At 40.8% G+C, this 26756-nt stretch overlaps 1 protein-coding gene across 1 annotated transcript in view; it reads left to right on the plus strand.

Annotated features, from left to right (window-relative positions):
• Positions 1–6237: 6237 nt before the first annotated feature.
• The window catches only part of col4a5 (collagen, type IV, alpha 5 (Alport syndrome)), a 75859-nt gene continuing 55340 nt past the window's right edge, over positions 6238–26756 (plus strand). Inside the window, exon 1 of the mRNA XM_061961132.2 lies at positions 6238–6525. Within this exon, the coding sequence (XP_061817116.1) occupies positions 6448–6525 (78 nt within the window). The 5' untranslated portion in view covers positions 6238–6447. The remainder of the gene's footprint in view (positions 6526–26756) is intronic.

Consider the following 26756-nt stretch of genomic DNA (forward strand, 5'->3'; position numbering starts at 1 on the left):
TGCTGCGTTTCAACTCTGCAGCGCAGCCCCACAGCCGGAGGGGCGGGGCCTACACTTGTCAGTCACGGTGTGCTCCTCAAGAGAGGTTTCGACCCAAAAGTCTTCAGTTGGAGCTAAAGAATAGTCGATATTGTGCAATAAATGCGATTTAAGACGTATGCAAAGATGATCAGTATCAAATCAGTTCTAGTGGGATGAGACCAACCAATATTGCTGAGTTCTGTATAGTCTTTTTAAAAAAAAAAAAAAAAAAAAAAAAAAAAAACATGCATATTTATTGTTGTTGATATCGTTATATTCATATATTGATATATGGTTTGTCCCAGGGCTGTCAAACTCATTTTAGATCCGGGGCCACACGGAGAAAAATCTACTCCCAAGTGGGCCGGACTGGTAAAATCAAAGCACGATAACTTAAAAATAAAGACAACTTCAGATCTTTGTTTAGTTTAGTTTATTAAAGGGGAACATTATCACCAGACCTATGTAAGCGTCAATATATACCTTGATGTTGCAGAAAAAAGACCATATATTTTTTTAACCGATTTCCGAACTCTAAATGGGTGAATTTTGGCGAATTAAACGCCTTTCTATTATTCGCTCTCGGAGCGATGACGTCACGTTGTGACGTCACATCGGGAAGCAATCCGCCATTTTCTCACTTTCGTCGGTGTGTTGTCGGAGGGTGTAACAACACGAACAGGGACGGATTCAAGTTGCACCAGTGGCTCAAAGATGCGAATGTGGCAAGAAATTGGACGAAATTTGTTCAAAATACGAGCTGTGGGGAAAGCCGACAAAATGGTTAGTCGTTTGTTCCGCACACTTTACCGACGAAAGCTATGCTACGACAGAGGTGGCAAGAATGTGTGGATATCCTGCGACACTCAAAGCAGATGCTGACATTAACTCCAAAACTGGACAGATCAGCTTTCAGGAAAAGAGAGCGGATGAGGGTATGTCTACAGAATATATTAATTGATGAAAACTTTATTCATTACTCGCGGTTTTACGTAAATTATTATACATAAACTGTGTTTACCAATAATTTAGCTTAAAAACATTTAAATGCAGACAGCCCTGAAATGGGCTGTCTGCACTCTCAAAGTACATGTTGTTGCCAAATGTATTTCATATGCTGTCATAGTTGTTAGTTTCCTTTAATGCCAAACAAACACATACCAATCGTTGGTTAGAAGGCGATCGCCAAATTCGTCCTCGCCTTCTCCCGTGTCGCTGGCTGTCGTGTCGTTTTCGGCGGTTTCGCTTGCATACGCTTCAAACCGATATGGCTCAATAGCTTCAGTTTCTTCTTCAATTTCGTTTTCGCTACCTGCCTCCACACTACAACCATCCGTTTCAATACATGCGTAATCTGTTGAATCGCTTAAGCCGCTGAAATCCGAGTCTGAATCCGAGCTAATGTCGCTATATCTTGCTGTTCTATCCGCCATGTTTGTTTGTATTGGCATCACTGTATGACGTCACAGGAAAATGGACGGGTGTATATAACGATGGTTAAAATCAGGCACTTTGAAGCTTTTTTTAGGGATATTGCGTGATGGGTAAAATTTTGAAAAAAACTTCGAAAAATAAAATAAGCCACTGGGAACTGATTTTTAATGGTTTTAACCCTTCTGAAATTGTGATAATGTTCCCCTTTAAGAATCCCCATTAGTCTACACCGCAGTGGAGACTATTCTTCCTGGGGCCCAGGCAAAAAAACATCTCACAATCTCAAAACAAAAGATTACAATGCAGTACAACATGATCAAATAATAAAATGTTGTACTACAAAAATAGCAACAACAAAGAACCAAAAAAAAGTAATAATAACTTCGAGTTTACATAATAATGTTCATACCAAAGATAAAAAGAGCCATATAAAAATAGATATATATGTTTTTGCAAAAATAAAACAAAGAACCAATGGCCTAAATATATACACATTAGTGTACCAAAGACAAACAATAAGTGACGAAAAAGTACCATCCATCCGTTTTCTACTGCTTGTCCCACAATCAATAAGATAGTCAATAGTCAATAAAAACAGTCATGACATTAGGTACAATCTAGAATAATCTCTTTCCGCAATACTTCTCCTCTTAGTCTATTCTTAAAACCCACTATGCCGGTGATTGATACCAGATATTGTGGAAGTCGATTCCAGTAAGTGATTGGCCTATACATTACAGTTAGGGATGTCCGATAATGGCTTTTTGCCGATATCCGATATTCCGATATTGTCCAACTCTTTAATTACCGATACCGATATCAACCGATACTGATATATACAGTCGTGGAATTAACACATTATTATGCCTAATTTGGACAACCAGGTATGGTGAAGATAAGGTACTTTAAAAAAATAAATAAATAAATAAGATAAAAACATTAAAAACATTTTCTTGAATAAAAAAGAAAGTAAAACAATATAAAAACAGTTACATAGAAACTAGTAATTAATGAAAATGAGTCAAATTAACTGTTAAAGGTTAGTACTATTAGTGGACCAGCAGCACGCACAATCATGTGTGCTTACGGACTGTATCCCTTGCAGACTGTATTGATATATATTGATATATAATTTGGAACCAGAATATTAACAGAAAGAAACAACCCTTATGTGTGAATGAGTGTAAATGGGGGAGGAAGGTTTTTGGGGTTGGTGCACTAATTGTAAGTGTATCTTGTGTTTTTTATGTTGATTTAATAAAAAATTTAAAAAAACGATACCGATAATAAAAAAAAACCAATACCGATAATTTCCGATATTACATTTTAACGCATTTATCGGCCGATAGGTTTATGGTATGTATAGATTTTCTTTAAAAATAAAATCAAACTACAAACTTTAAAAATAGAGGAAGCACATTCTGAAAATGTACAAATCATAATTTTGCTGGGTTGTTGTTTTTTTTTTTACACCATTTACCTCACTTCTAGATCATTTTATTGTAATCTAGTATTTATTTTTTTTTCAACATGCATGTTTTTGTTGTTGATATCGTTATATTCATATATTGTTATATGGTTTATACCGGTGGTGTCAAACTCATTTTAGATCGGGGGCCACATGGAGAAAAATCTACTCCCAAGTGGGCCGGACTGGTAAAATCACGGCACGATAACTTTATAAATAAAGACAATTTCAGATCTTTGTTTAAAAATAGAACAAGCACATTCTGAACATGTACAAATCATAATGTTGTTGTTGTTTTTTTACACCATTCACCTCACTTCTTGATCATTGTATTGTAATCCTTCAAAAAGAAAAGGGTAGAAAATAAGGACTTCTGTAGAACACGATCTCGCGAACAGCGCGACTGGTATATTATGGAACCAAACGACCACTTAGAATAGAATAGAATAGAATATATCTTTATTGTCATTGTACATTGTACAACGAAATTGTAAGCAAAAATTAATTTACCGGTAGTGCAAATTCATAATAACACATAAAAACATAAGAACATAGAGCAGGGCTGTCAAACTCATTTTAGATCGCGGGCCAGATGGAGAAAAATCTACTCCCACGTGGGCCGGACTGGTAAAATCACGGCACGATAACGTAAAAATAAAGACAACTTCAGATCTTTGTTTAAAAATAGAACAAGCACTTTCTGAAAATGTACAAATCATAATGTTGGTGGGGTTTTTTGTACAGTTAATAGTATTCTATCTTTATTTGTCGTTATTTATATTTTCTGAATAAATGATGTGATAATGTTCATCAGTCAACTAACTCATTGGTGTTCATTTTCAACCTATCAAGATAAATTACAGAATGCTATTTATGTAGTTTGAACATTTTCCTCGAATGATGCACTAACATCATGTGGTTTATATTGTTCATAATCTACTAAGATACAAAGAATTGCTATTGCGACATCCTGTGGACACATTTAGAAGAGCAGTTTCTTTCATTCAAAAATTTCAGGTTAATTTTTATACTTAGCAAACTCATACCGCGGGCCGGATAAAAACTGTTCGCGGGCCTGATCCGGCCCTCGGGCCGTATGTTTGATACCCCTGGTCTATACATTTAGGGAACACGTTATTAGACACAGGAGGGCTTTGAAAGCAAAAAATCAAAATATTTTTTGCTTTCATGTTATGTTGCATTTTGCTCTAAATCAGAGGTCCCCAAACTATATATACGTTAGGTCAGGAAAAACCACAGATGCTATTTCCATCCCTACAAGCCTGCTTCGCAGGTTTCTCTGCTCTTCAGGGGATTTTATTGAAGTCTCTGTCACGTCAATAAAATTCCCTGTTTCGCAGGATTCTCTGCTCTTCAGGGGATTTTATTGAAGTCTCTGTCACGTCAATAAAATTCCCTGTTTCGCAGGATTCTCTGCTCTTCGGGGGATTTTATTGAAGTGTCTGTCACTTCAATAAAATCCCCTGAAGAGCAGAGAAACCTGCTATGTCATCCCTACAAGCCTGTTTTGCAGGTTTATCTGCTCTTTAGGGGATTTTATTGAAGTGTCTGTCACTTCAATAAAATCCCCTGAAGAGCAGAAAAACTTGCTATTTCATCCCTACAAGCCTGTTTTGCAGGGTTCTCTGCTCTTTAGGGGATTTTATTGAAGTCTCTGTCACGTCAATAAAATTCCCTGTTTCGCCGGATTCTCTGCTCTTCAGGGGATTTTATTGAAGCCTCTGTCACATCAATAAAATTCCCTGTTTCGCGGGATGCTCTGTTCTTCAGGGGATTTTATTGAAGTGTCTGTCACTTCAATAAAATCCCCTGAAGAGCAGAGAAACCTGCCATTTCATCCCTACAAGCCTGTTTCGCAGGTTTCTCTGCTCTTTAGGGGATTTTATTGAAGTGACAGACACTTCAAAAAATCCCCTGAAGAGCAGGCTTGTAGGGATGAAATAGCCTCTGTGTTTTTTCCTAACCTAACGTATATTCCACTCTATCCCGGTATTGAGCACTGTTTAACGGATAAACCACAGAAACCTTGACTATATGTATATATATATATATATATATATATATATATATATATATATATATATATATATATACACAGCCTGGCCCACGGCCACTTTTTTTTAACCCAATGCGGCCCCCGAGACAAAAAGTTTGGAGAACCCTGCTTTAAATAACAAAAGGAAATAATTTTGTTCATTTTGTCAATTAACTTGTATGGTTTTGTATGTATGTTATTAAATTATTCCTAAATGCTGTATTTAGTTTGCCTTAAATCGCAATATTTGTTCACAAATAAGTTTGTTGATGACATAAAATACAGGTTTTTTGGTTTGTCTACATTTTGGCTAATATGTGTCCTGTATTTTAGATAATAACTATATTGATAATAATGATAATAATAATAATTGCAATATTGATGATGATGATAAAAGAATTCAATAGAAATACCACAAAACCATTCTTGATTATGAATTAATGATTCAAAAAAATTTCAAGTAAAAAGTGTCAGTATCAATATCGATAATAGCAGATTCAAGTTTACTTGGAGTCGGACACCAAAATTTGTGGTATCGCCAACCTCTACCATTTAGCAATTTATCAGAACCAGACAACAATGACAACATTTTTAGTCATTTTGCCGATTGGCGTTCCTCAGGGATGTGAGCCAGAGCCTCTTGACTTTTGCCCCTTTCATATTCGGTTTCGAAGATGTGCTCAACGTGGACCCCATCTGTTCTAAAGACTGTGCTTGGATCGGACTCTCCAGACCCCACAACGAAAACCTGTTGCGTCTTTTTTCGTGTGCCAGGGTTGACAATGACTTTGGAGTTGGAAAAACCTGAACAAACTGAAGTGAAGAGTGTTTTTTTTTTTTAGACCGACATTGTGAAGTTTAGTGAATAATCTTGTTGTCTTAGTCGTTATTTGATGTGCAGAAATAATATTTGAGGAATGCAACATGTTGGGGCGTATAAGGAACACAAATACGTTTTTATTCCAGTCCCCTTTTTTTGTGAAGCCTTAGGCGTGGGGTAGAAGGATGGCACTAGGCTGTATCCATCCGCCCTTGCTCAGTCGGAACTTGTTTCTTGACTTTTTTTCCCATGCACTTAAAAAAAAAAGCAATGTTTTGAACTGGTCTGAAGTGGGAAGGTCTTGTAAGATTAGGGCAGGGAAGTAAGAATGAAAGTGATCTTCTATGCGAGTCGCAGTGAAGGTGCGGGTTTTTTTTTCGTATCAATGCGCAGTGGGAAGTAGATCCGGCTGGGGCAGGTTCGCAAGTGGAGCGGAGGGGGCCCAGAGAGGCGCACGGTTCCACAGTCAGGACCACTTTGGAGCCTCTGCAACAAGAAGACAGGACGGCGAGCGGGACCCTCCGCCTTTTCACGTCCACGCAGCGCACACAAGTTGGGGGTGGGAAGCGATGACACGCCAGTAGCGAGGTGCACTTTTTTCCCCCTCAGTTTTTAAAAGCAGGCGGATCCCAGTGCTGCGCGTTCAAGATGGGCAAAGACTCCAGGCTGGCGGCGATCGCGCTGCTCGTCACCCTGTGCGTGGCCGTGCAGCAGACCGACTCTGCGGTAAGTCGCGCTCACTTTAGCCCGGCACGCACGCACTCTCAAGCCGCCGGAGGGTCGCGCGGGAGCGGGGGTTAGGAGGGGGGGTGAAAAGTGCAGCCCTCGGACCGAACATCGGCGCCTTTCTCGCGGTTTATAAATAGACGTTTGGCTTTTAACGGCACAATTACATGCATGAATGGCTTGCACGTTTTGTACTTTTATACTTCTTTAAGTGGGCTTTAAAGCACTTTAAAGACACTTTAACTTTGCACACATCGCCAATCAGCGCATTTTCAGGAAGACTTGACTAGTTTGCGTAACTAACACGCACCTAAGTCTGCAGCCTGTGCGTGTAATATTCCAGTGCGGGCTCGCTATCAGATGAATATTAAGGCTCATGAATAATTCATGAGGAGAGGTGTATTTGCATGGCCACGCCCCTTCTCCGTAAAGCATGTCCACTAGGGCTTTGGGTGTCCCACGATTCGATTCAATATCGATTCTTGGGGTCACGATTCGATTCAAAATCGATTTTTTTTTTTCGATTCAACGCGATTCTCAATGCAAAAATGACATTTTCCCGATTCAAAAGGATTCTCTATTCATTCAATACATTGGATTTCAGCAGGCTCTACCCCAGTCTGCTGACATGCAAGCAGAGTAGTAGATTTATGTAAAAAGCTTTTATAATTGTAAAGGACAATGTTTTATCAACTGATTGCAATAATGTAAATTTGTTTTAACTAATAAATGAACCAAAAATATGACTTATTTTATCTTTGTGAAAATATTGGACACAGTGTGTTGTCAAGCTTATGAGATGCGATACAAGTGTAAGCCACTGTGACACTATTGTTCTTTTTTTTTTTTTTTTTTATAAATGTCTAATGATAATGTCAATGAGGGATTTTTAATCACTGATATGTTGAAATTGTAACTAATATTGATACTGTTGTTGATAATATTCATTTTTGTTTCACTACTTTTGGTTTGTTCTGTGTCGTGTTTGTGTCTCCTCTCAATTGCTCTGTTTATTGCAGTTCTGAGTGTTGCTGGGTCGGTTTTTGAATTGGATTGCATTGTTATGGTATTGCTGTGTGTTGTTTTGTTGGATTGATTAATGAAAAAATAAATAAATAAATGAATTAAAAAAATAAATAAAAATAATCGATTTTTTTTAAATGAGAATCGATTCTGAATCGCACAACGTGAAAATCGCCATTCGAATTCGAATTGATTTTTTTCCCACACCCCTAATGTCCACTAAACGGGAGGGTGGGGCGGGCGGGGTGCTTGGGCTATAGCTCGGTTGGTAGAGCGGCCGTGCCAGCAACTTGATGGTTGCGGTTCGATCCCCGCTTCCGCCATCCTAGTCACTGCCGTTGTGTCCTTGGGCAAGACACTTTACCCACCTGCTCTCAGTGCCACCCCAGGGGCGCCGAAAAGGGGGGGGGGGGTAAAGGAGACGGATTCTAGGGGCCCATGATGGAGGGGGGCCCATAATTGTATGTAAAATAGCATCAAAAAATGTTGCCGCTGTGTTGGGGGCCCTGTAAAGATTCTTTTCATGGGGCCCAAAATCCCTAGCGGCGCCCCAGTGCCACCCACACTGGTTTAAATGTAACTTAGATATTGGGTTTCACTATGTAAAGCGCTTTGAGTCACTTGAGAAAAAGCGCTATATAAATGTAATTCACTTCACTTCACTTCAAACTTGTTGCAGGCAGGAAAAGAAGATGGTTACCATGGAAATGTTGCATCCAGTCCTGTCGTTACTGCAATAAAAGTTGTCTATAGCAGGGGTCCCCAAACTTTTTTTCCCACCAGGGACCGGTTTAATTGATTGATTGATTGAGACTTTTATTAGTAGATTGCACAGTGAAGTACATATTCCGTACAATTGACCACTAAATGGTAACACCCGAATAAGTTTTTCAACTTGTTTAAGTTGGGGTCCACATTAATCAATTCATGGTAATGTATGCATTGTTTTCACGTGTGGTAGATAAAAAACAGCAAAAAAAAAAATAGCATGAAAAATCAAGTCACTATAACGCTGAAATAATGGAAGTCCTGGGCGTGTTTCTTTGCAAAAAGATGGTCGGTACGTTGATGGCATATACTATATACCGGTGTTTCTTAACCATAGGGCTGCGAGCTCCCCCTAGAATGTAATATATGTGTTTTTCCAGCTGTCACAGCGGTACTTAGTTGTAATACACTTTTCTACCACTTGTGGCAGTAATGACAATATAAAACATCCATCCATTTCCTACCGCTTATTCCCTTCGGGGTCACGGGGGGCTGGAGCCTATCTCAGCTACAATCGGGCGGAAGGCGGGGTACACCCTGGACAAGTCGCCACCTCATCACAGGGCCAACACAGATAGACAGACAACATTCACCCACTAGGGCCAAGTTAGTGTTTCCAATCAACCTATCCCCAGGTGCATGTCTTTGGAGGTGGGAGGAAGCCGGAGTACCCGGAGGGAACCCACGCAGTCACGGGGAGAACATGCAAACTCCACACAGAAAGATCCCGAGGCCGGGATTGAACTCACGACTACTCAGGACCTTCGTAGTGTGAGGCAGATGCACTAACCCTTCTTCCACCGTGCTGCCCCAATATAAAACAACCAGAGTGAAATTCATAGAGAAATGTCTTAAGCGCAAAAATTATGACTAAAGTGGTATTTTCATTTGCACTTTAATTTTATTGACAGTTTAGTTAAAAAAACATATTTATTATTCATTTAGTTTATTTATTTTAGCAGAACATAGTGTGTATTGTATGTACATTTATTTTGTCTAATCCAGTGGTTCTTAACCTTGTTGGAGGTACCGAACCCCACCAGTTTCATATGCGCATTCACCTTCTTTAGTGAAAAATAAGATGGTTTTTTTTTCCAAATTCAAGACAAAGTTATATGTTTTTGGTAACACTTGAGTATGGGGAACATATTCTAAGTAACAAAGTCTTAATTTACAGTTATTTGGACACTAGGGGAACATATTCTAAGTAATAAAGACTTAATTTAGAGTTATTTGGTTAGGGTTAGGGTTAGAGGGTTAGGGTTATAATAAGGCCATGCCGAATAGGGCATTAATAAGTACTTAATAATGACTAGTTAAGAGACAATATGTTACTAATTTGCATGTTAATAAGCAACTAATTAATGGTGAATATGTTCCCCATACTAAAGTGTTACCATGTTTTTTTACTGGTGCACAAAATGAACCGTGCATGAACATCACCTTGTTCAAAGAACAAAACCAACACAGTGCATAAACTCACAACAAACTACACACCTGCAAACCAGTCAGCTGTTGCCGTATCCGCAATACGCCGATAGGGAGAAGTTTGTATTTACACGATGAGTCGGGTGTGTCTTGACCTCCGCCGAACGCCTGAGCCCGACTCACCGAACCCCTAGGGTTCGATCGAACCTGGTCTAATCAGTCTGACCTAACCCTAAGGTTTATTTGTTATTAATAATTTAATCTTTGTGATTAACACATGCTTTTATACAATTTTACAAGGTAGGGAACGGTAAGTAGGTCAGATATTTTATTTTATTTTATATGATCAAAATCAAGAGTAAGATTACTAATTCAGTGTTAATGTTGGAGTGGGCCCCGGGTCCCTCTGTAGTGTAGGTCCTGAGGTCAAACAGGTTAAGAACCCCTGCTATATACAATGACCCTGCAGATGAAAATTAGCCTTTGGCTACAACCTGACACATTTAAAATTGTATATGTTCATTAATGTGCATTAATGTACTGTAACAAATGGCGACTTCCTGTCAGGAGTTGTAATACACATCTATAAACAAGCTTGTTGGTGTGTTTAGTGGGACAGATGAAACTTAAGTTGGACCGGTGAATGGGCACCACTGGTCTATAGCATACAAACTCCGTGAATATCTTTTATTAACATGATTGGTTTACTCAGCAATGCAGAGAAAAGCCGTTCACAGCCTTATTTCAAACACTAATATCAAATATTACCACCTGTTATGCTCTGGAGAGGACATGCAGGCTTTTCACAGGATTTGTTGGCATCTGTCCCAAAATGCCTGCCATAGTGGAAGATGTTTTATGTCAGGGGTGTCAAACTCATTTTAGATCGGGGGCCACATGGAGAAAAATCTACTCCAAAGTGGGCCAGACTGGTAAAATCACGGCACGATAACTTAAAAATAAAGACAACATCAGATGGTTTTCTTTGTTTAAAAATAGAATTGTACAAATCATAATGTTGTTGGTTTTTGTTTTTTTTACACTTACATGTTGCGGTTAATGGTATTCTATCTTTATTTGTCGTGATTTATACTTTCTGAATGAATTATCTGATAATGTACATCAGTCAACTCATTGGAGTTAACTTTCAATCTATCAAGATAGTAAATAATAATATCAAAATGAAATTACAGGATGTTATTTATGTAGTTTCCTTATTTTCCCCGACTGGTGCACTAACTTGTGGTTTATGTTTTTTCAATATGTAGCATAATCGACAACGATACAAACAATTGCTATTGCGACATCTAGTGGACACATTTAGAACAGCAGTTTCTTTCATTCAAAAATGTCGGCAAATTTTTGACTTAGCAAAATCTTTCCGCGGGCCGGATAAACCGCTCTTTTATTGGCAATATGTTATAAATGTATCCAGGTATTGTGCTTGAACAGGTAGAACTTGGGTGTGTTTTTCAATGTATCGAGTTTGTGTTGCTTTGGCAGCATGCTATCTTTTTTGAAACACTGAAAACAACACAATTCCCCAATGTCCTTTGTGGTGGACATAGACCTACTATTGCGACGTTGTCATATAGCAGTGCTTCTTAATCATTTTCTGTTACGATCCCCGTAGGACAGGCCTGGGCAATTATTTTGACTTTAGAGAAAAAAATGTGTCTGGGTGCCGGTATATCGGATTTTTAGGAAAACTCATACAAGACCTCACAATAATGTCTGATTGAATGCTAAAAACGTTATGACAGACCGCCTTAAAAAACGTAATGGAATTTTACGTCTTTTTTACTGAATGAGACACCCAGAATGTACATGAAAATAAAGAATGTGGGATTTACAATATTAACTATGAACGATAAAACACTGAATATTGACAACATATGAACGTCACTCCCCGTTTCGATCGACATATTTTACAATCAATCAATCAATCAATCAATGTTTATTAATATATAGCCCTAAATCACAAGTGTCTCAAAGGGCTGCACAAGCCACAACGACATCCGCGGTAGATACAGGGAGCCCATCTGTTCATAATAACATTGTTTGCCACTCAGTGTAGCAGAAGCACTCTATTTCTGTCGGCATAGCTTGGCTCCAAGCGCCACATATACAACACCAAGTCACGCTGATCCCGACTCAACATTTCACCCTGGCTTCGTGCTCGCTTCTATAACCAGCAGTTCATCCACCCTATATTCAGCTTCAAAAAGATAAGGTTGTGAATTTGACCAAAAATAGCAAACACACAATGTTGACGGAAGTAGGAAGTGCGTTCTTATGGGCACTGAAATCAATGCGCTCATTAAAGAAGTTAAACTTAGACTTAGACAAACTTTGTTGATCCACAGGGGAAATTGTTCCACACAGTAGCTCAGTTACAAAGGATGGAAAGGAAAAGGATGGAAAGGATAATGCACACAAGGGCACAAAAAGAAGGAGGGAAAAAAATGGTATTAAGTAGACTAAAAATGTACCATAGTAGCAATATCAAATATAACATATATGTAATATTTACATATTATATATACAATATATAATATATACTGATATATTAGATTATTATATTTTCCATCCATCCATCCATTTTCTACCGCTTGTCCCTTTTGGGGTTGCGGGGGGTGCTGGAGCCTATCTCATTATATCTTTTATAATATATACAATATATAACAAATCCCAATTATCATGTACAATATTACAGTATATGTAACAGCTGCAGCAAAAAAAAAAAGCAGCATAAAATAGAGAGTAGATCCAGCAGAAAATAGACATTATAAACAAAGAGAGGTAGCTAACGTAGACATAACATAGTTCTAGTAATGTTTAAAATGACCAAAAGACGGTAAATATTGTATATATATATATATATATATATATATATATATATATATATATATATATATATATATATATATATATATATATATATATATATATATATATATATATATATATATATATATATGTACATATATATATATATATACTTACAGCATGTATATAAATGAAAGCAACATAGCTGACACCCATTAGATGCAATGTTAGTAAGCATTTTTTTAAATATTAGAATCCTAAATTGTATTTTAAAAAGATGTGTGTTCTTGTCTCTTATAATGATCATTAACGCTAGGCAAAATTTCCCCGGCTCGCCCCAAAAAAGTTTTGGGACCGACTTGCACCATTTGATACTGAAAAATCTATTGAAATAAATTCAGTGACTAATGACTGGTCAACAACATTAACTCAGGTGCAAAGTATATAAAACACTTTAACCTGCAAAACAAAAATCTATAAAGTCATTTGTGCTGATTTCTCTTTTATCACACTATTTGAGAAGGACAGCCATGTTAAGAATGATGAAGATGGTTGAAGATGCAGAAATGCGTGCGCGTAATTGATGGAAAAACTACTTTTTTGATGGAAAATCGGCTTTTTGCAGCATCATTTATGGTATGGCAGCAAAAAAGTGTAAAATGACCAAATAAAATAAACGATAGTTTTCATTGTGTTTCATGTTAACGGTAAAAATGTAATACATTGTTAGTCATTCCTGCTGTATTTAAAAATGTTTTGTTCCTCTCATCATTGGAATAACAAATCATTTGGATTGTGAAGAATTGAGTATGAGATAAATAAACACATTTAAAAATAAAAAAAGGATAGTAATTCCATCCATCCACTTTTCTACCGCTTATTCCCAGGGGTAGAGGGGAGTGCTGGAGAATACCCCAGCTGCATTCACATACAATTTCTACCGGAATCGCACGGATTCTAGCTATTGGAAACATTTTGTCTGGATTATTAGGAGGAAAAGTAGCATTTGTGTAAGGAAACTATGCATGGGGGCGCTAGCAAGCAGGTTCAAGTGCCTCCAGCTTGAAACGCAGCTAAGTGAACTTAAGTGGGGGCTATTTGTGTTCCTGACGGCATTCTTCTGAAGCCCTCTAGTGGACGCTGAGTGCGTGACATGTGTCTTCTAAATATGTCACTCCAAAACAACCCAAATATTTTTTAACCAGATATTTAATTGCAGGATTTATCATACAAACCCCGTTTCCATATGAGTTGGGAAATTGTGTTAGACGTAAATATAAACGGAATACAATGATTTGCAAATCATTTTCAACCCATATTCAGTTGAATATGCTACAAAGACAACATATTTGATGTTCAAACTGATAAAAAAATTTTTTTTTGCAAATAATCATTAACTTTAGAATTTGATGCCAGCAACACGTGACAAAGAAGTTGGGAAAGGTGGCAATAAATACTGATAAAGTTGAGGAATGCTCATCAAACACTTATTTGGAGCATCCCACAGGTGAACAGGCAAATTGGGAACAGGTGGGTGCCATGATTGGGTATAAAAGTAGATTCCATGAAATGCTCAGTCATTCACAAACAAGGATGGGGCGAGGGTCACCACTTTGTCAACAAATGTGTGAGCAAATTGTTGAACAGTTTAAGAAAAACCTTTCTCAAGCAGCTATTGCAAGGAATTTAGGGATTTCACCATCTACGGTCTGTAATATCATCAAAGGGTTCAGAGAATCTGGAGAAATCACTGCACGTAAGCAGCTAAGCCCGTGACCTTCGATCCCTCAGGCTGCATCAACAAGCGACATCAGTGTGTAAAGGATATCACCACATGGGCTCAGGAACACTTCAGAAACCCACTGTCAGTAACTACAGTTGGTCGCTACATCTGTAAGTGCAAGTTAAAACTCTCCTATGCAAGGCAAAAACCGTTTATCAACAACACCCAGAAACGCCGTCGGCTTCGCTGGGCCTGAGCTCATCTAAGATGGACTGATACAAAGTGGAAAAGTGTTCTGTGGTCTGACGAGTCCACATTTCAAATTGTTTTTGGAAACTGTGGACGTCGTGTCCTCCGGACCAAAGAGGAAAAGAACCATCCGGATTGTTATAGGCGCAAAGTTGAAAAGCCAGCATCTGTGATGGTATGGGGGTGTATTAGTGCCCAAGACATGGGTAACTTACACATCTGTGAAGGCGCCATTAATGCTGAAAGGTACATACAGGTTTTGGAGCAACATACAGTATGTTGCCATCCAAGCAACGTTACCAGGGACGCCCCTGCTTATTTCAGCAAGACAATGCCAAGCCACGTGTTACATCAACGTGGCTTCATAGTAAAAGAGTGCGGGTACTAGACTGGCCTGCCTGTAGTCCAGACCTGTCTCCCATTGAAAATGTGTGGCGCATTATGAAGCGTGAAATATGACAACGGAGACCCCCGGACTGTTGAACAACTTAAGCTGTACATCAAGCAAGAATGGGAAAGAATTCCACCTGAGAAGCTTCAAAAATGTGTCTCCTCAGTTCCCAAACGTTTACTGAGTGTTGTTAAAAGGAAAGGCCATGTAACACAGTGGTGAACATGCCCTTTCCCAACTACTTTGGCACGTGTTGCAGCCATGAAATTCTAAGTTAATTATTATTTGCAAAAAAAAAAAAAAAGGTTTATGAGTTTGAACATCAAATATCTTGTCTTTGTAGTGCATTTAATTGAATATGGGTTGGAAAGGATTTGCAAATCATTGTATTCCGTTTATATTTACATCTAACACAATTTCCCAACTCATATGGAAACAGGGTTTGTATTTAGTTCAGCAAATCATGCAAAAATTGCACAGAATCCAAACAAGGAAGCACGGGTGTGTGTGTGCGTGTGTATATATGTGTGTGTTTGCAGCATCACCCCCCCCCCCCCCCCCCCACTCCACCCCACCCCCAGATATGAATCTCCTCTCAGCCAGCCCAGGTGAGGGAGTTCAGCAGTAACGCATACCTGGACGTTTTCCTTTGAACCTGACATGCTGCTCCGCTGCCAACGCACTTAATTTGAGGCCTGCCTTCCTGTGTGTGCGCGCACACACACACACATTTCCCTCACAGAGCCTTCACGTGACCCACACACCCCGGCTTTAAGGTAGCCATAACAGCCTCATGTTCACATCATCACGTGTCACTTCATATGTGTCCTCCGGGGTGGGGGCTCGAAACCGAATCTGTGGACCAAAGTGTACATATAAGAAATTAAAGGTCGCACTTTAGTGTACTTAAGTAAACAGTAATGAATAAATGACTGAATAAATGAGTAATTATTTAAAAAAAACAAAAAACACAAAATAATACTTTTAGCAATTTAAAAAAAAAGTGAATAAAAATAAATACTAGTCAAAAAGTAAGTGTTTCAAAAAAGTCTGAAAATATTTCTTGCCATTTATTTTGATAACCACTTAAAGGCGATTATAATTCTAGATCAACTTAAACTGTTATTTGAATTATTTTTTAACATTTAAATTGAGGCAATTGTTGTTGTTTTCCCCCCTACAACAAATAACTTTTTTTTTTTCTGGTAACTTTTTAAAACATCTTTCTCTTTATCGCGGCCCCACTCATTTTTTACTCTGTCACCACTCACTGCTTTGAAGTCCAGAGGAGGGTTTTTGGCAAACTTTGACTTGTGGGAGAAAATACAAAACCCCACTCTGCTTTGTGTCAAAGCCTTGCGGGAGATGCTGTGACGCAGTCCTTTTGATGACCTTGCTGAGTGATAATGTGTTCATTGCAGAGCCATTGGGTTTATTTTGATTAGTCAATGGACGAACGGTAGTTTGACAAATCTTGTCACCCGCCACTGTTTTGGTGTTAAAAGGGTTTTGATGACAATAATTATAAAAAGTTGGGCATGCCTGGTTTAAAAAAGCTTCGAAGTTTGGCATAGTTGGCCCATGTCCTTGGTCTAGAGCAGGGGTGTCAAACTCGTTTTTATGGCTGCCCTCAGAGGGCCACGTGAATGGAAGTGGCAGACCACATTGCGGGCCACTTTGATAACGTGACAGACCACATTAAATGGTATGGCAAGCCATATTATATGACGTGATGGACACATTAAATGATAAGGCGAGCAAAATTAAATGACGTGATGGACCACATTAAATGACGTGATGGACCACATTAAATGACGCGATGGACCACATTAAATGACGCGATGGGCCACATTAAATGATATGGCGAGCAAAATTAAATGACGTGATAGACCACATTAAATGACGTGATGGACCACATTAAATGACGTGATGGACCACATTAAATGACGTGATGGACCACATTAAATGACATGACAAGCCATATTAAATGATGTGATGGACCACATTAAATGACATGGCGAGCCATATTAAATGACGTGACGGACCACATTAAATGACATGGCGAGCCATATTAAATGATGTGATGGACCCCATTAAATGACGTGATGGACCACATTAAATGACATGGCGAGCCATATTAAATGACGTGATGGACCACATTAAATGACATGGCGAGCCATGTTAAATGACGTGATGGACCACATTAAATGACGTGATGGACCCCGTTAAATGACATGGCGAGCCATATTAAATGACGTGATGGACCACATTAAATGATATGGCGAGCCATATTAAATGACGTGATGGACCACATTAAATGACGTGATGGACCACATTAAATGACATGACAAGCCATATTAAATGATGTGATGGACCACATTAAATGACGTGATGGACCACATTAAATGACGTGATGGACCACATTAAATGACATGGCGAGCCATATTAAATGACGTGATGGACCACATTAAATGACGTGACGGACCACATTAAATGACATGGCGAGCCATATTCAATGATGTGATGGACCCCATTAAATGACGTGATGGACCACATTAAATGACATGGCGAGCCATATTAAATGACGTGATGGACCACATTAAATGACATGGCGAGCCATGTTAAATGACGTGATGGACCACCTTAAATGACGTGATGGACCCCGTTAAATGACATGGCGAGCCATATTAAAGGACGTGATGGACCACATTAAATGATATGGCGAGCCATATTAAATGATGTGATGGACCACATTAAATGACGTGATGGACCACGTTAAATGACATGGCGAGCCATATTAAATGACGTGATGGACCACATTAAATGACGCGATGGACCACATTAAATGACGTGATGGACCACATTAAATGACGTGATGGACCACATTAAATTACGTGATGGACCACATTAAATGACGTGATGGACCACATTAAACATTAAATGACGTGATGGACCACATTAAATGATATGGCGAGCCACATTAAATGACGTGATGGACCACTTTAAATTACATGATGGACCACATTAAACATTAAATGACGTGATGGACCACATTAAATGATATGGCGAGCCACATTAAATGACGTGATGGACCACATTAAATGACGTGATGGACTACATTAAATGACGTGATGGACCACATTAAATGACATAGCGAGCCATATTAAATGACGTGATGGACCTCATTAAATGACGTGACGGACCACATTAAATGACATGGCGAGCCATTTAAATGACGTGATGGACTACATTAAATGACGTGATGGACCTCATTAAATGACGTGATGGACCACATTAAATGACGTGATGGACCACGTTAAATGACATGGCAAGCCATATTAAATGATGTGATGGACCACATTAAATGACGTGATGGACCACGTTAAATGACGCAATGGGCCACATTAAATGATATGGCAAGCAATATTAAATGACGTGATGCACCACATTAAATGACATGATGGACCACATTAAATGACGTGATGGACCACATTAAGTGATGTGATGGACCACATTAAATGACATTGCAGACCACATTAAATGACGTGATGGACCACATTAAATGACGTGATGGACCACATTAAATGACATGGCAAGCCATATTAAATGATGTGATGGACCACATTAAATTACGTGATGGACCACATTAAATGACGCAATGGGCCACTTTAAATGATATGGCAAGCAATATTAAATGACGTGATGCACCACATTAAATGACATGATGGACCACATTAAATGACGTGATGGACCACATTAAGTGATGTGATGGACCACATTAAATGACATTGCAGGCCACTTAAATGACGCGATGGACCACATTAAATGACGTGATGGACCACATTAAATGACATGGCGAGCCATATTAAATGACGTGATGGACCACATTAAATGACGTGATGGACCCCGTTAAATGACATGGCGAGCCATATTAAATGACGTGATGGACCACATTAAATGACATGGCGAGCCATATTAAATGACGTGATGGACCACATTAAATGACATGGCGAGCCATGTTAAATGACGTGATGGACCACATTAAATGACGTGATGGACCACATTAAATGACGTGATGGACCACATTAAACATTAAATGACGTGATGGACCACATTAAATGATATGGCGAGCCACATTAAATGACGTGATGGACCACATTAAATGACGTGATGGACCACATTAAATGACGTGATGGACCACATTAAATGACGTGATGGACCACATTAAACATTAAATGACGTGATGGACCACATTAAATGATATGGCGAGCCACATTAAATGACGTGATGGGCCACATTAAATGACATGGTGGACCACATTAAATGACGTGATTGATCACATTAAATGACATTGCAGGCCACTTTAATGACGTGAAAGACTATATTAAATGAAATGACAGGCAACTTTAAATGATGTGGCAGACCACATTAAATGACATGACAGGCCACACTAATTGATCTGACGGACCACTCTAAATGACGTGACAGGCCACACTGAATGATCTGACGGACCATTCTAAATGATGTGACGGAGCACATGAAATGACATTGCAGGCCACATTAAGGAGGTGACAGACTATTATGTGGCAGACCACATTGAAAGACATGGCGGGCCACTGTAATGAGGTAACGGTCCCCATTAATGACACGAGGGACCACTTTAAATGATGTGGCGGGCCAGATCTGAGTTTGACACAAGTGGTCAAGAGTGGTCAAATGTGGTTGGATACCTTACAGTCAACACTCAGGGAAAATGTGGTTGGCCTCATCTTCTTCATTCAGGTTATCGGGGAGTTAAAACTAGCTAAAAAAAACAATGATTTTTTAAATGAATTGTAATGTTTTAAATAAGACAATAGGAATATGTTGCTGTCACTGTGGTGCCAATGAACTGAAGATACCACCAGAAGTCACAACTGGCCAAAAGTCAACAGCGATTGTTTAGAGAGCTAATTAGTTCCTTTTTCACCAGGTCCTAGTTGAGGTTCAGCTACAAGACAAACAGAGGACTCTTTTTATTGTGTCTAATAATTGTTTCCTTTTCTGTCACTTTGAGTCAAAGACCATTGTAGACCTTTTGCCCCCCACTGTGCTCTTTACTTCATTAGACACACCTGCACCATCTCATGAGAGCTGCCTTTTTGCAGGTATACACTCCATGCTGTAACACGGATCTGTGGTGCCCCCTGTGGGTTGTGGTGAACATGCTTTTCTAAGACATACCTGTATGCATATCATACAGATATTGTCCACGTTGTATCATGATTAGAGAAATGCTGAATGCCTTACCCTACGGGAAGTTGCTCAAACGTTTTGTTTGATGGCCTCCGTGTTTTTCAAGCAATCTTGCCCTGCATTTACAGACATGTGCTTGTCACTCCCCTAAAGGTGTGTACCAAATTCCATGGTGATTCGGCCTAGCACCCTGAAGTTACAGGGAGCCTTTTGTAGAGCTGTGTGAGAAATTCCAAGTCACCCCCAACCAATGGGGTTGAACAACAGTGCCAGCGTGTGGTTTATTTTTCGAAAAAAATGATTGCAAGGCCTCACAGTAGGGATGCATGTTTTGACACATGGTCAGCGTTTTGTGCACAGCACTTTAGGGGTAGAGGAGGGGTGTCTTTTTTTGGAAGAATGCCGGTTGTTTTGTTTTTTTAAATATCATTTGCCTTTTACCTGTTTGTTAAGCACACTAAAACCAAGCCAATGTAGCTTTGGGATGAAACGATATGTGATCTGTTGATTTTTAAAATGTATTATAGAATCTACAGAGGGCATTTTAGTCGAATTGTTTGTGTATTTTCATCGAATTTGAACAGTACTGTAGTGATATCGGTCCAAATAAAAACAAAACAAAAAATTAATAGGGCTATTTTAATTAGAGATGTCCGATAATGGCTTTTTTGCAGATGTCCGATATTCCGATATTGTCCAACTCTTAATTACCGATTCCGATATCAACCGATACCGATATATACAGTCGTGGAATTAACACATTATTATGCCTAATTTTGTCGTGATGCCCCGCTGGATGCATTAAACAATGTAACTTTACCATGAATTGATTAACGTGGACCCCGACTTAAACAAGTTGAAAAACTTATTCGGGTGTTACCATTTAGTGGTCAATTGTACGGAATATGTGCAATCTACTAATACAAGTTTCAATCAATCAATCAAAAACAAGGTTTTCCAAAATAACAGAACAACTTCAACTCAAGTTATGGAAAAAAAGTGCCAACATGGCACTGCTACATTTATTATTGAAGTCACAAAGTGCATTATTTTTTTTAAACATGCCTCAAAACAGCATCTTGGAATTTGGGACATGCTCTCCCTGAGATAATCCTAATACCCACTACAACTATGGGAAATACTACACTTTGACTTTCACAAAGTGCATTATTTTTAAAAATTTTTTTTAAACATGCCTCAAAACAACAGCTACAAAAACAATGAAGGCACACAGCTTCAGTCCAGAGTATACGTCCGTGTTTTACCGGATATGTACCGCTCCGTACAGCGGCGTTTTAAAAAGTCATTAATTTCACTTTTTGAAACCGATACCGATAATTTCCGATATTACATTTTAAAGCATTTATCAGCAGGCCGATATTATCGGACATCTCTAATTTTAATAGTCGACTATTTATCGACTATCGATAAGTCGACAAATTGAATTATGAAATGTACACTAATTCAGTTTGGGATATTTTTAGGCATGTTCTAACTAACAAATATGACTATTTCATTCAGAAATATGTAATCATACTGTAACTGTGCTGCTCGTTACAAAAATAATAACTATTTGAACTTTTGTCCATTTTAAAAGCAAGGACGAGAAAAGTGCTGATTAAAACCATCCATCCATTTTTTACCGCTTGTCCCATTCGGGGTGGCGGGGGTGCTGGAGCCTATCTCAGCTGCATTCGGGCGGAAGGCGGGGTACACCCCGAACAAGTCGCCACCTCATCTCAGGGCCAACACAGATAGACAGACAACATTCACACTCACATTCACACACTAGGGCCAATTTAGTGTTGCCAATCAACCTATCCCCAGGTGCATGTCTTTGGAGGTGGGAGGAAGCCGGAGTCTGATTGTGGCAGTCCGCTCCCTGTATGATCAGTGTCAGAGCTTGGTCCGCATTGCCGGCAGTAAGTCGGACACGTTTCCAGTGAGGGTTGGACTCCGCCAAGGCTGCCCTTCGTCACCGATTCTGTTCATAACCTTTATGGACATAATTTCTAGGCGCAGTCAGGGCGTTGAGGGGATCCGGTTTGGTGGCTGCAGGATTAGGTCTCTGCTTTTTGCAGATGATGTGGTCCTGATGGCTTCATCTGGCCAGGATCTTCAGCTCTCACTGGATCGGTTCGCAGCCGAGTGTGAAGCGACTGGGATGGGAATCAGCACCTCCAAGTCCGAGTCCATGGTTCTCGCCCGTAAAAGGGTGGAGTGCCATCTCCGGGTTGGGGAGGAGATCTTGCCCCAAGCGGAGGAGTTCAAGTACCTCGGAGTCTTGTTCACGAGTGAGGGAAGAGTGGATCGTGAGATCGACAGGCGGATTGGTGCGGCGTCTTCAGTAATGCGGACGCTGTATCGATCCGTTGTGGTGAAGAAGGAGCTGAGCCGGAAGGCAAAGCTCTCAATTTACCGGTCGATCTACGTTCCCATCCTCACCTATGGTCATGAGCTTTGGGTTATGACCGAAAGAACAAGATTACGGGTACAGGCGGCCGAAATGAGTTTCCTCCCTTAGAGATGGTTGGGTGAGAAGCTCTGCCATCCGGGAGGAGCTCAAAGTGCCGCCGCCCCTCCACATCGAGAGGAGCCAGATGAGGTAGTTCGGGCATCTGGTCAGGATGCCACCCGAACGCCTCCCTAGGGAGGTGTTTCGGGCACGTCCGACCGGTAGGAGGCCACGGGGAAGACCCAGGACATGTTGGGAAGACTATGTCTCCCGGCTGGCCTGGGAACGCCTCGGGATCCCCTGGGAAGAGCTGGACGAAGTGGCTGGGGAGAGGAAAGTCTGGGCTTCCCTGCTGAGGCTGATGCCCCCGCGACCCGACCTCGGATAAGCGGAGGAAGATGGATGGATGGATGGATGGAAGGATGCCGGAGTACCCGGAGGGAACTCACGCAGTCGCGGGGAGAACATGCAAACTCCACACAGAAAGATCTTGAGCGCAGGATCGAACCCAGGACCTTTGTACTGTGAGGCAGACGCACTAACCCCTCTTCCACCGTGCTGCCCGTGCTGATTAAAACAAAGTATCAATTTGTATGAAAACAAAGGACAGTCAAAATGTCAGCAATAAGAACAAACAAAACAATACACCAAAGCTATATAGCTAACATTTGTCCATGCCAAAATTTATCATCGATTTTTGTCGACAATGTCAATGAATTGTTGCACTCTTAGTTATTAGTCATTTTAGTATTTTATTTTACTAATCTTAATTTTATTTTGAGAATATGTCACGGGCCTTTCAAAAACAAATAGCGGATCCCAAATGGCCCCTTGGCCGCACTTTGGTAACCCCTGACTCACGCAAACAAACACTTACTGTAGGGTTTCATATCATTGATCTATGTGTTTATCAATAGCTGTTTCTCCTACAGTAGCTATTTGTTTCAAGGCCTCCCACTCACGCATTCTTCTTTCTGTTGCAGTATTAACTTTATCGTACGCTTCGTATCCTTATTAAACACATTTAAAATTTAGTTTGACACATTACAGTCTGACACACTTTCTTGACACAGAGAGTGAACAAATATATTGCAAATGAACAATGAATAAGGAGAAGGGTTAGGATTTGATAAAATTCAGCTTCTTCTTACTTCTTTTCAGACCGGCTGAATTGTGCAAATGCATGTCTGAGCATGTCTGAAAATAAAAAATAAACCATACTAATTGCAGGCATACAGTATACAGTAATGTACTTACAAAACATGTAGAGATGTCCGACAACATCGGACTGGCGATATTATTGGCCGATAAATGCTTTAAAATGTAATATCGGAAATTATCGGTATCGGTTTCAAAATGATCGGTTTCAAAAAGTAAAATTTATGGCTTTTTAAAACGCCACTGTGTCCACGGACGTAGGGAGAAGTACAGAGCGCCAATAAACCTTTAAGGTAGATAGATAGATAGATAGATAGATAGATAGATAGATAGATAGATAGATAGATAGATAGATAGATAGATAGATAGATAGTACTTTGATTCCTTCAGGAGAGTTCCCTCAGGAAAATTAAAATTCCAGCAGCAGTGTATAGAATTGAGATCGAATTTAAAAAGTAAAAAGTAAATAATGGGGGTATAAATGGAAACAAAATAGAAAAATATTACAATAGAATAAAAGTAAAAAGCAACAATGAGAATACAAACTATCCATCCATCCATCCCATCCATCTTCTTCCGCTTATCCGAGGTCGGGTCGCCGGGGCAGCAGCTTAAGCAGAGAAGCCCAGACTTCCCTCTCCCCAGCCACTTCGTCCAGCTCCTCCCGGGGGATCCCGAGGCATTCCCAGGCCAGCCGGGAGAGATAGTCTTCCCAGCGTGTCCTGGGTCTTCCCCGTGGCCTCCTACCGGTCGGACGTGCCCGAAACACCTTCTGAGGGAGGCGTTCGGGTGGCATCCTGACCAGATGCCCGAACCACCTCATCTGGCTCCTCTCGATGTGGAGGAGCAGCGGCTTTACTTTGAGCTCCCCCCGAATGACAGAGCTTCTCACCCTATCTCTAAGGGAGAGCCCCGCCACTCGGCGGAGGAAACTCATTTCGGCCGCTTGTACCCGTGATCTTGTCCTTTCGGTCATAACCCAAAGCTCATGACCATAGGTGAGGATGGGAACATAGATCGACCGGTAAATCGAGAGCTTTGCCTTCCGGCTCAGCTCCTTCTTCACCACAACGGATCGATACAGCGTCCGCATTACTGAAGACGCCGCACCGATCCGCCTGTCGATCTCACGATCCACTCCTCCCCCACTCGTGAACAAGACTCCGAGGTACTTGAACTCCTCCACTTGGGGCAAGATCTCCTCCCCAACCCGGAGATGGCACTCCACCCTTTTCCGGGAGAGAACCATGGACTCGGACTTGGAGGTGCTGATTCCCATCCCAGTCGCTTCACACTCGGCTGCGAACCGATCCAGTGAGAGCTGAAGATCTTGGCCGGAGGAAGCCATCAGGACCACATCATCTGCAAATAGCAGTGACCTAATCCTGCAGCCACCAAACCAGATCCCCTCAACGCCCTGACTGCGCCTAGGAATTCTGTCCATAAAGGTTATGAACAGAATCGGTGACAAAGGGCAGCCTTGGCGGAGTCCAACCCTCACTGGAAACGTGTCCGACTTACTGCCGGCAATGCGGACCAAGCTCTGACACTGATTATACAGGGAGCGAACTGCCACAATAAGACAGTCCGTTACCCCATACTCTCTGAGCACTCCCCACAGGACTTCCCGGGGTACACGGTCGAATGCCTTCTCCAAGTCCACAAAGCACATGTAGACTGGTTGGGCAAACTCCCATGCACCCTCAAGGACCCTGCCGAGAGTATAGAGCTGGTCCACAGTTCCACGACCAGGACGAAAACCACACTGTTCCTCCTGAATCCGAGGTTCGACTATCCGGCGTAGCCTCCTCTCCAGTACACCTGAATAGACCTTACCGGGAAGGCTGAGGAGTGTGATCCCACGATAGTTGGAACACACCCTCCGGTTCCCCTTCTTAAAGAGAGGAACCACCACCCCGGTCTGCCAATCCAGAGGTACCGCCCCCGATGTCCACGCGATGTTGAATAAAATAGAATAAAAATAGAATAAAAACTATAACAGTAAAAATAAGAATATAACAAGAGAAACTAGGCAGTAGTGACCATGTTATGAAAAAGTATTGCACTGTTATTGTTTTGCATCCCCTGTCATCCTAGTACCTTCCCTCCCCCCCAGAGAGGAGTTGTACAGTCTAATGGCGTGTGGGGCAAAGGAGTTTTTTAGTCTGCACTTGGTATGAAGCAGTCTAGCACTGAACAGGCTCCTCTGGCTACTGACAACGGTATGCAGAGGGTGACTGGCATCATCCAGGATGCTCACTAGTTTTTCCACAGTCCTCTTCTCTGCCACCGTCACTAGTGAGTCCAGTTTTATTCTGATCGTAGAACCGGCCCGTCTGATCAGTTTCTCCAGTCTGGTGCTGTCCTTCTTAGATGTACTTCCCCCCCAGCACACTACGATGTGGCAACCACAGACTGGTAGTACAGCCACAAGAGTTTTTTACAGATGTTGAAGGAGTGCAGCCTCCTCAGGAAGTACAGCCTGCTCTGTCCTTTCCTGTACAAGTGGTCCGTGTTAACAGTCCAGTCCAGCTTATTGTCCACCCACACCCCGAGGTACTTGAATGAGTCCTCGGTCTGTACCTCGACTCCCTCGATCACAATAGGTTGTGACCTTGGACTCGACCTCCCAAAGTCAATGACCAGCTCCTTGGTCTTTGACGGATTGAGGTGCAAGAGGTTCCTGTGGCACCAGACAACAAAGTCCCTCACCAGCCTCCGAAACTCCTCCTCTCTGCACCCGACGATGGCTGTGTCATCCGCGTACTTCTGGATGTGACACAGCTCTGAGTTGTAGCAGAAGTCAGCGGTGTACAGGGTGAAGAGAAGAGTGGCCAGCACTGTTTCCTGCGGCGCTCCGGTGCTGCTGATCACAGTGTCAGATGTGATGTCCTTCAGTGGCCTATCGGTGAGGTAGTCCGAAATCCAGGCAACCAGGCAGGGGTCCACTCGCATTATGTCCAGCTTGTCCT

The sequence above is a fragment of the Nerophis lumbriciformis genome, linkage group LG05 (assembly GCF_033978685.3).
Source record: "Nerophis lumbriciformis linkage group LG05, RoL_Nlum_v2.1, whole genome shotgun sequence".
Classification (NCBI taxonomy): domain Eukaryota; kingdom Metazoa; phylum Chordata; class Actinopteri; order Syngnathiformes; family Syngnathidae; genus Nerophis; species Nerophis lumbriciformis.